General features: G+C 49.2%; 1 protein-coding gene and 1 long non-coding RNA gene across 2 annotated transcripts in view; one reads left to right on the plus strand and one right to left on the minus strand.

The window, feature by feature from the left end:
• Positions 1 to 6,171, minus strand: part of LOC109317988 — a 10,602-nt gene extending 4,431 nt beyond the window's left edge. The window contains exons 1-2 of the long non-coding RNA XR_002103159.1: positions 6,161 to 6,171; positions 5,282 to 5,286 (exon numbers count right to left, since the gene is read on the minus strand). This is a non-coding gene — a long non-coding RNA (uncharacterized LOC109317988). The remainder of the gene's footprint in view (positions 1 to 5,281; positions 5,287 to 6,160) is intronic.
• DCPS (decapping enzyme, scavenger) overlaps positions 1 to 8,474 on the plus strand; it is a 70,900-nt gene extending 62,426 nt beyond the window's left edge. Inside the window, exons 5-6 of the mRNA XM_019546963.1 lie at positions 1,542 to 1,652; positions 8,024 to 8,474. Coding sequence (XP_019402508.1) covers positions 1,542 to 1,652; positions 8,024 to 8,290 — 378 coding nt within the window. The 3' untranslated portion in view covers positions 8,291 to 8,474. The remainder of the gene's footprint in view (positions 1 to 1,541; positions 1,653 to 8,023) is intronic.
• The last annotated feature ends 2,401 nt before the right edge of the window (positions 8,475 to 10,875 follow it).

Genomic DNA, 10,875 nt, shown 5'->3' on the forward strand with positions numbered 1-10,875 from the left:
ATATTTTAACGTGTAATGATTTTTTTACGTTTGTCAAACATTTAATGAATTAAGTGTTTTGTGAGATGCCAGAAGTCTACCTGAATTTCTCACTGTGTTGGTATTGCCAGTTGTCTGACTAGCTCTTAAGAAAAGGGTTAGTTATTTATGGAACCAGAGGGATTGGAGGCTGTCCCTGTGTATTTGTAATGCCGCACAGAAATAGAACTTTTCATTCTAAAATCTAAAGTTTATGCTTTTGCCCTTCTGAATTCTTAGAAAATCCCCTTAACACCCGTGTAGGAAGATAAACTGCTCTCTTGTCCTGCAGGAAGGCAACCACTTAAAGGTGTTAGAAAATATTTAGGAATCTAGTTTCTTGACTTTTCTTCCAAATTCTGCAATTTGTGCCTCAGTTTACCTGTCAGTAAAATGGGAGTGATGATACTTTGTCTAACTCAGTGCTCAACCTTTTGGCCACGTAGGCCAGAAAAGAGGAGCAGGGCCAGTACACTGGCTGGATCAAGCCTTGTGGGCCAGGATCAGGCCCTGGCACCTGACACCCTGCCCTGAGCATATGAAGTGGGCCCTGGAGGCCATGCCACCCCCACATGCTGGTTTTGGTTCCCAGGGGCCTGGCACCAACCCTGCCTTTCAGGATTGGTCTCCCAGGGGCCTGGCACTGCTGCCTTCTGCCCCAGCATGCCAGGATTGGGCCCTGGGGCCCCATCACTGCCTTTGCCCAGTCCTGCATGCTGGGATTGGGCACCTAATCCAGCACACAGAGACTTCCCACAGGTCTGGAAATTTGGTGGTGGGAGAGGCATTTTACTGTTCACTCACTGCCAAATTTCTGGGCTGGATGGCATGGGACTGAACACCAGGTTTAAGTGCCCCCGGTCTAACTCATGGGGGTATTATGGGACTTGATAACAGGATTTTAAAAACTGTCTTTGGGATATGTAAAAGATGCTCTAAGCGTAACATGTTATTCTGAAAGTTGGCTTAGTCTGCTAATTCATTTAAACATATTGACAAAAGAAAAGAATAATACTGAAAGCTGGAGGAATATGTAGCAAGTGAAGAAAGAGGAAAGGAACTGTATTAGTAAAGAGTTGATCCTACAACAGCATCGTGTTGATTTTATTCAGGTGCTTCATTTACTGTCCTAAAGGGGTCTTTAAAGCCTGTAGAATGATGAAAAACATATTTGCAAATGCACTTAGTTGTGGGGGGAATGGAAAGAAGGGAATTCTCCTATTTTGGGAAATGGTTAAATTGTGGGAGAACTCCATTCAGTAGAAAATTGTTCCCTAGTGGTTTTGTGGTGGGACAGGAAAGAAGCCTGGACTCCATGTATTTATTTATTCCAGAGGTGTGCTATAACCAAATCTAGGTGCCAGGAGATGATAGATGATGATGATAGTCTGCATCCATGTGGGTCAGGGCTCCATTTACAGCCCCTTTAGCATAGTTGTTTCTATGAAACTCTAAGGTCTGGTCTCTCCAAACTGCTTCTTGCACCTTTGAATTTGAGCCTTTCTAATGCCCTGTCTCTGCAGCTAGATGACCTGTATTTGATAGCCATCAGCCACCGACGGGAGATAAAATCACTGCGGGACCTCACCTCTGAGCATCTGCCTTTGCTAAAGAACATCTTGCAGGAAGGAAAGGTAGGTGCTATGATGTCTGTGGTACCTGAGCAACCCTCAAAGTCTCACTGTACTGATACAAGATCAATTTACAGATTGCCTTAATTTCTGTCAGCAGGGAGCAGCTGCCAAATTTGCTGCTCCTGTTGGCTTTCCAGCAGGAAGTCTGCCCTGTTGTCATGAGAGCCATTTGCTCGTGCAGCAGACTGGGGAACTTGTGGATTACAGCAAGGGGGATTCAGCATCTTTGCATGGGGGCTTTGTCCTGAATGTCTTGTACCCAAGTCCTTACATACTGGCAGGCATCCTACTTTGTAGACCCCACCTATCCTCCTGGGGACAGTAACTTAACTGTAATGATTTCTCTGCGGTCAGACTTCATTGACAAAATGAAAAGTAACTTTGCATGTGAGCAGCTGCTGCCCATAATGTCACTGACTGCTGCACCGTGACGGCCAGCAGCTGGACCAACGTGAAAACACAAAATAGAGGAAATGGTTTACAGCGATGGTTTTTGACTTGTGGTCCATGGACCCCTGGGGATTCGCAGACTGTGTCCAAGGTAGGGGTGGGCAAAATATGGCCCATGGGCCAAATCTAGTCCACCAGGCAATTTCATCTGGCCCATGGGTGGGTGCCTACTAATTCACTGTATCCATCCTGGCCAGCCCCGGGCTGCCCCTGTTGTTCTTACATGAGGCTGAGCCCTGCTCATTCCCGTGGGGGCAGCACACGGTGCACTCCCACCCTTGCCCACGGGACAGCCCTGACCCTGGTCCTGGCCCCACAGGTAGGTCAGCAGCAGCAGCAGGCAGGGGAAGTAGTGGTGATGCTGGCAGGTGGGGGGGAGGGGAGATTGGCAGCAAGTGTAAAGAGTGGGGGGACAGCGAATGAGTGAGAAGGTAGGCAAGTGGCAGGGGAAGGGCATCAGCAGTGGCAGGCAGGGGTGGGGAATGTGGTGGTGATGAGGTGGGAGCACCAGGTGGGTGAGTGATGGTGACAGCAGACAGGAGAAAAGCAGCAACTGGATGGGAGCTTAGCACCAGGGCCAGCGGGGGCCCAGGGCAGGACGGCAGGAGTGTGGAGCCTGGGCCAGTGGGGGAATGGGGTCTGCCTGGCTCCATCTCGTGGGGCTCACGTACAATTCCCAGGTTCTCCGCCCAAGCCGCGTGCCTCTGGAGGGAGCCCCGTGCAATGGAGCCAGCAGCCCAGTGCAGCTCGGTGTTATCTGAAGGTCACGGGGAACAGCAGGGAGCTCCATGCTATGGAGTCATGTCCTTCCCAAATGGAGTACTTCCAGGGACAAAGGGAGGGACTTCTGGTGGCAAAAGTCAGGGGTTAGGGACAAGACTTGCATTCCCAAGATGGCAACCAGGGAGCGGGGCATCTGTCAAGGGCCAGGGTTACCCTTGTGGCCCCCAGGAGCTCACCAAAACTCGATAAGTGGCCCTCCAGCCAAAAGTATTGCCCACCCTGGTCTAAGGGGTCCATGAAAGATGACTATGATCAATCAGAAGTATGTGATACCCACACTTACAATTCAAAGGGGCCCACACCTCTTTTCAAAATTTTTTAGGGGACCGTGAATGAAAAAGGTTTAGGCTTAATCTGAAAGAATCCTCTCTGCCTGGCATGTTCTCGCCCACTCCAGGGGGTTGCAGTTCCAATGCGGGGAGGAGAGGTGTTTATGAGGCTTTCAGGGGATGAAAGGATTTAGGTAGATGTTAATGACATACATCTCTTGTCATTCTGTACACAGCATTAGCCCTTCTGCGCACCCATTACGGGTCTGTTTATTAACTACCTGGTGCTACTTGTGTGCATAGAGAGAGAAATTAGTAAGTGAAAAGAGGACCCTACATCCTGCATCATACTTGCATTTTTATGCACTGGAGGCCAGATGAATGATAGGAGCCCTTTGAACTGCATCAGGCAACAGCAAGGGCTCTCTGCCTAGGAAAGCAGCAAGTCTGCGTAGGGCCATGGAAAGCATTTCCTGATTTCCTCTCCTCCCCAATTAACCTTCTCTCATAGGACATGAAGGAGAAGTCTGGATTCTTTCTCCAGCCTGGTTTCATGTCTTGAGTCAGAACTAGGTGCTAAAGCAGTGATTCTTGACCTGTTTAGACTTGAGGCACCCCTTAGAAAATTCCTGCTCTTATTTTTCACTTTTTTTTTTTTTTGCCTACAGAAAAAATAGTAAAACAGATTTTCTATTTCAGAGTGCTCAAAACGAAATCCATAGTTGTGGTCTATTTGAAATCTCTGGGTTTATCTTATAGATCATATTTGTAAACCTACCAGTGCTGACATTTTGTGGCATCCCGCAGTATGCTTAAAAGGATCTCAAGGTACCCCAGGGTGCTGTGGGCACCCTGGTTGAGAATCACTGCTTAAAGGCTCCCCAGCTCTGGGACTGCCCTGCATGAGCTGTCTGAACTTCCATACTCTTTGTCTTGCACTATCCTGCCTCTTGCTCTTGGGAAGAACCCAGGCCTGAGCCACAGCCAAAGGGAAGTATAAGTTGGGGTGGGGCATGACGTGATCCCTTAACTTACCTCAAATCCCAGAAGTGGCCCATTCTCTCAGTCCAGCTTTAACAATTTTTTTCTGAAACAATATCTTCATTTCTGCACACAATGAACTAAACCGCTGAGCCTTCCAGGATGCAGGAGGATCACTTCACCCCTGGAAACACATGCCTGTAGGGTAGCACCTGAGACCTACCTGCAACAACTGAGGCAGGAGGAGAAGTGGAATCCAGATGAACTTGAGGTAGCAAAATACAATTTTTGATGTTGACATTTGTGTCACGGGTGGCAGAGTTGCATTCTTTTCTTCTGTGGCTGGAGTTGCAGGATCTTTCATGATCACAAGCAGCTTAGGGCTCCAGTCGTGTGTTGTCCTCTTGTCAGACACCTCCTGCAGTGTAGTACCACATATCTTCTCCTACTGGGGCCTTGGTTCACTTTGCTTTAGAGGACAAAGTGAAATGCTCTAACCCTGTGTCCTGGAGTCTCTTATCTAACCACTGACTCCCCTTTGTTCATGCAGTCTGACAGGGTCACAACTCTAGCAGATCTGGCTATGGCCCATCCGTCCATACATTGCAGCATCAGTTTTCAAAAGTGAGGCTTTCTCCATCTGTGCTTGTGCTAAGGGTCTCCCTGATGTTAAGGCACATCCCATTTTTCTACCTGAATGGTTTTTCCCTTGGGCTCCAATTTAGATTCCCCCTTTTCATTACTCCTGTCTGAAACACAAGGTGGCCCAAGAAGAGCAATATGCTCTTCTCCAGCTCTGGAACTGGGTCTAAGAAAAGGTTTGTGCTGGGGTGGTCTGCTTCAGTGGTATCCAGAGAGACACTAGATTCCAGCTGTGGTCTACAGTAGCAGTGTCCTTCTTCTCTCCGTCCAGCTGCCCATGTTGTTATTTTTGCAAACATCCAAGTCAGTGGTGCTCAACCTTCTGGCTTCGCAGGCCAGATAAGTGCACTGGGACTGACCTGTGGGCTAGGTTGAGCCCCATGCACCAGGATCAGGCTTTGGGGCCTGGTCCCACTCCCTCCCTGCCCCAAGCACCTTAAGTGGGCCCTGGGGCCCAGCACAACTCCCATACACTGGGTTTGGTCCCCGGGGGCCCAGCATCACCACCTCTCACCAGGATTGAGTCCTGGGGGCCTGGCACTCCTGTCCACTCCTGCCCCAGTGCACTGTGATTGGGGCCTGGTGCCCCCCACTGCGCTTGCCTGCTGGCCTTGGGTCCTGGAGCCCAGCAACACCCCCACTCACATTGGCTCCCCACAGGTCCAGAAATTTGGTAGTGCCACTGCTCTCCCACTGTCAAATTTCCAGACCCATGGGGAGCTGCATGGGCCAAATGATGTGGGGCCACAGGCCAGATTGGGCCTGCTGGCCAGGGATTGAGCACCCCTGTCAGCTTGTTGGCTGGACTGGCCATGCTAAGGGAGGATATAGCCCAGGCTGCAGTATTGCCCATCCCTTTGGAACAGAATCTGACACTGTTAGAAGAAAACAGCCTTTTCCTCTTGGCGTCTGGGCTGAGAGCTCAAAGTCTGAGCACACAGTCTGCCTTGGAACCAAGTTTTTTAGTTGGAGCCAAGCGAGTGCTTCACCAGTCCTTTGGAAAGCCAGTGACTCCTTCATGGAAACTGCTTTTGGCCTGGGCCGTCTGAAGCTCCTCTTCGGTTCTGTTCAAGCTAAAACCGTCATGGCTTCAAGTGCCGACACTGAGAGCAGAGCTTGGCTGGGCACGGCACACCCCTGCACGGCTGAGTGGGCCACCAGCGGAGACACTTGCTGCCACACAGGACAGCTGAGCTGGGGCGGGGAGAGGGCTGCAGGATTTAGGGCTGTGGGGAGGGGAGCCCAGTGGCAATGGACAGAGCAGGGGGCTGCAAGCGAAGAGAATGCAGCTCTCTCCTCATGCAGTGAGCCAGGGAAGCAAGTAGAAACTTGCTGTAGAAACTGCCTAGTGGAGCTGAGGGGCTGCTGCTTTCCTGCATGGACGCTTGTCCCCTGTATTAATGTCCTGCTTTGTAACCTTCTGGCCATGTCTTGCCCCTTGCAGGTGCAGTACGGTATGCTCACTACCAGGCAGTTCAGATCAAAGCAGGGTGGCAGGTTTTCCCCTTCATTGCTCTAGAAATTCTGAAAGTTATTGCTCCGAGGAAGGCAGAGATTAATTAAGAGATTAGGTGAGGGATTGCAGTGTTCCCAAACAGCCGCCTGCTGGAAGGGCCCTGACAAGCTCACTGTTGCTGTTTATAGCTTTAATTATGCTGGCTGCTAACAGGCTCCTGTAACTCACTGAGCAAAATGAAGCAAGAAGACTAGAACGGAAAACAACAAAAACCAGGAGAAGGCACGGCTGAGGGGCTGCGTGTGCGCGTTATCTAGCGTCCTGTCCAGGAGGACTTGCTGCGCAGGCATGGAGAGCAGACAGAAGCAGCCCTTGCTCGTAATGAGCCAGATCCTGGCTTTGGCTGGGCTGGTCTAAACCTGAGAGTGCTGGAGCGGCTCCAGATTTCCGTTGTCTGTATTGAGATCAGAACTGAGTCTGTAATTACCTCCCTTCTTGTCCTGAGAAGGTGTTGAGCCGTGCTGCTTTCCTTCCTGCCTCTGAGGTATTTCAGTCCATTGGGCTGATGGGCTGAGCTTTTTGATGAAGCAGGACTATGTCTAGGAAAAGCAAAATGGCTACGGTGGATATGCCAGCAGAGTAATGGTGGGGCAGGTTTGCTGGTAGTGTGCTGCTGGCTAGAACTTCCCCATCTCTCTGCTACAGGAGCCTTGGGCTCAGCGAGCTTGTAAGTGACCTACTTTTTCTTTTTATCCCGTCTGTGTGTCATCATACTGAGGTGCTTTTCCCCATGACAGGCCCCATCCCTCCCTTTACACCTGCTGCATCTCAGCCTTGTTCTTTAAACACTGGATAATGGCTCAGCCACTCAGACAACATTACGGACTCGACATCTGCTCTTGGAAATACTGTTTTGCTGAAGCAAGCTTTTCCCTCTGTCTGCTTCTATAGCCATTTCCTTGATGGTTTCATTGCATGGTATGTCTGAACCGAACATCGATCTCCACCCACTTAACTTCTTCTGCAGACGCATACCTGCTGACCAATGTGCTTGGCTGGTGACTAGCTCTTGGACAGGACTTAGCTGAGAAAAGCTTTGGGTGTCTGTCTCTGCCTCTGCCTGACTCATAAATCTTTAGTGTGCAGGTGGCCTCTTTCTCTGCTCGGGGTTAGCATTCTCACAGGCACTGAGCGCAGTGCGTTTACAGCTGGGCAGATTGTCAGCCAGCACATCTGGTACTGCATGCCCCTGTCCTTCAGCTGCCTTCTGGAAGAGTTTGAGAAAGGAAAAAATATGTGAAAACATTGAAGAGCATAAACTCCTTTAACGTGTAACGAAACCTTCATTTCGTCATTCACAGGCAAGACTTGAAACTGGGGCCCTGACCCCTTCTGGTCATTTTAAAGGTCCCATGGCACTTCTTGTAAAGCACAGCAATTAATCCTTCCTGTCCCGGCTAAATTCCAGTTGAGTATTTGCAATTTACTACTTAAATATCACTCTTTGCCCTTTGCAGTCTCATCTGGGTTTGGGATTTGCATTTCCTATGCTAAACTAATATACAGCATAATACTTCGATGTACTCAGCTACTGTGTTCCACCCTAGCAGTGACTTCATTTCACTGACTCTTTCCTGCAGTCTGGAATTTCTGTCCTGAATATTTTGGGATCTATAGCTGAAAGGAATTATAGTAATGTTGCTTGATTTTTTTTTTTTTCTTTTTCATTCGCTGTCGCAAGAGGCTAGGCTGAGTTGCAGATTAAATTCCTTCCCTTCTTCCTTTCCCAGGAAGCCATATTGAAGCGCTTTGGGGTGGCTAGTACTCAGCTGAGGATATACCTGCATTACCAGCCCTCCTACTATCACTTGCATGTGCATTTCTCTGCTCTGAGCTACGACGCGCCTGGCATCTCGGTGGAGAGAGCCCACCTCCTGACAGATGTGATTGACAATCTGGAGCTTGATCCCCAGTACTACCAAAAGCAGGCACTAACCTTTGCTCTTCGGGCAGATGAACCCTTGCTGAAGAAATTCCAAGAGGCAGGAAGAGCTTGATTTCAGAGACTGAATGTGGGCTGGTAAAATCCCTTTTTATATGGATATGTCGTCTGTCATTGACATGTGTGGGGGTTTTAGTAAATTTTTTTTTTTTAACTTGGGTTTTGTAAGAATTTGGATTGCATTCCCACAACTTCTCCCTCCATTTTTTATCAATAAAAATTGGTTATTAGACTTTTTATCAGTGTGTCATGTTTAATCCTGTCTTCTATGTTCAATGGAAAACATCACCCACAGCAACCACCACCTCCAGCAAACCTAGCCATTGAATCAACTTATAGGCAAGAGTATCAGTAAACCTGTCAACAGTGGCAGAATTTCAGGTTTTACTTAGAATAAAATTTATTTCTCAAAACCAAGGTAGTGCAACATAAGCCAGATTGATAAAGTCGGTCCTTTCCCTTCACCCAAAGTCTCTCCCAAGTGAGCTTCTTTTTGGTTGCTTATGTAAGGACCATATGATCTGCAGACTATCTTATGATCCCTGACCTAGACCTGCCACCAAGGAGGCAGCTGATTAGTCACCTGCAAAACAAAACCCACTTTTCAGGCTGTTCTGTGACTTAACCCCGCTTGGATTTCTTCAGCAGCCCTGGATTAAGGATATACAGAGGTAAAGAATATCTGATACTTTATACTAAAGGTGGGAGGCATATGTGTCTGTCCATCTGTGTGTACAGTGTAAAGCATTTTCCTTGACACAGACCACTTAAAAATTCACAGGCTATGTGTGACAGGCTCACGCCTGATGCAGTTGCTGACAGACCACAGGCATGTCCCACCCTCTGGGGTCATGTCACATCTGGGCCTATTCACCCACTACAACTTTGTTGTTTCCAGTGGGTCAACCTTCGCTTGCTTGGAGGTGATGATCATGGTTCCCTGAGAGTCTAGGTGCAACAACATTGGCATGATGTTTGTGGGGCTCCTCCTCCCCTATACCCTCCTCCTTTCTACTCAGGTATTGTAATCACCCCTGGAGACATCTTGGCGTGCTGTTGTGACTTTTCTACTATGTTAGGTGTCTGGCAAGAATTGAGATTGCGAGAATCCTGCTGGTGCCATCTGTCTTCAAAATCGCAACTAAACAGGTAATGTAACTTAAATGGCTCAAACTGGCTGGGCAGGAAGGGCAACAATGCCTCCATGCTGAGCACTCCCTTTCTTGGCCATGGGTTGGTCCAGTGCCTGGTGCACCCCTCACTCACCCACCTTCAGGCCCTATGTCTTCTGGTGGGTAGACCTTGCACATGTTCTTCCCACCCTGGCACTAAGCCAGGTATGGCACCATCTCATGGTGGCCACTGTCACACTTGTGCAAGGCTCACTTTCCCACCAACCTCCTGTTGGGGCACTCCAAGCCTTCAGGCATACCAGCTGGGTGCATAGTGTTGGGAAACCCCCTTGCTGGGGTTCTTCACCTATTGTCCCCTCCTAGACTGCTGTCTCCCAGCCCCCACAACCTGGGTGCTTGTGCACAGACTTCTGTGCATGTGGAGGGGTCCTGTTGCATCCAGGCTGAGCTGCGTCCCAACTGTATTAGAAGGGATAGCAGCTGGCTCGCTCCCCAGTGCCCTGGCAGTGGGGATAGCATCCTGTGCTTCCCTGGGTGTTTTGACCTCATGGGATGCAGCTGAACTCTTTCCAGTGGTGAAGTGACCATCCCAGTTTTCCTGGATGCTTTGGCAGCAGGATGAGTGTGTTGGGTCCCTTCCAGCAGCAGGGAGAGTGTCTGGACCCACTTCCGGTTTTCCATTGTGCACCCCCAGTGCCTCCATCTCCAGGCCTGCTTTTAGCTCATTGCTCCCAGGCCAATCAGTGGGTCTTTTCCAGTCAGCATGGTGCCAACCAGCTTGATTGCAGCCCAGTTGATTAAAGTCTGGGGTGTATGATACGGGGTTTTCACACAATGCTAGCTTGTGTCCCCTGGATGTTGTTCGTTTGGTTGTCCAAGGTCAGGTCGGTGAATGGAGCTGTTACTTCAGAGAAGTGCGGAAGACATTTGCGATAATAATTGGCAAGTCCTACAAAGGAACACACTTGGCTCTTTGTTCTTGGCTGCTCATAGAAGCATAGGGCCCTGACCTTGTTCTCTAGCAGAGGTATCTGGCCTTGCCCAACCTGAAATCCCAGGTACTTGGTCTCCCACTGGACCAACATGTATTTTATGGGATTGGCTGTTAGACCTACGCTGCGCAGCTCTTAGAGGACCCACTGCAATGCCTCCATGTGGTGGTCCCAGGTCTCTGAAAAAATTATTACATTATTAATGTAGGATGATGCATAAGCGTGATGGAGAGTTAATATACGGTCCATGAGCCTCTGAAGCATGACCACCATGCCATGTAGGCCAAACGGCATGCGTTGAAACTCCAGGGTGTGCCAAAGGCAATCTTCCTGATCTTCCACAGCCATAGGGACCTTGTGTGGGGGTCATATTGAGTGTAAAAATAAAGCAAACCTGACCCACTTTCTCCAACATCTTGATGCTTGGCATTGGGAACGCATCAAATTTTGTCACTGTGTTTAACTTTAACGAGTCTATGCACAGGTATAGAGCCCCTTCTGTCTTAGGCACTATT

This window comes from Crocodylus porosus, unplaced genomic scaffold (assembly GCF_001723895.1).
Source record: "Crocodylus porosus isolate Cpor-Errol unplaced genomic scaffold, CroPor_comp1, whole genome shotgun sequence".
Lineage (NCBI taxonomy): Eukaryota > Metazoa > Chordata > Crocodylia > Crocodylidae > Crocodylus > Crocodylus porosus.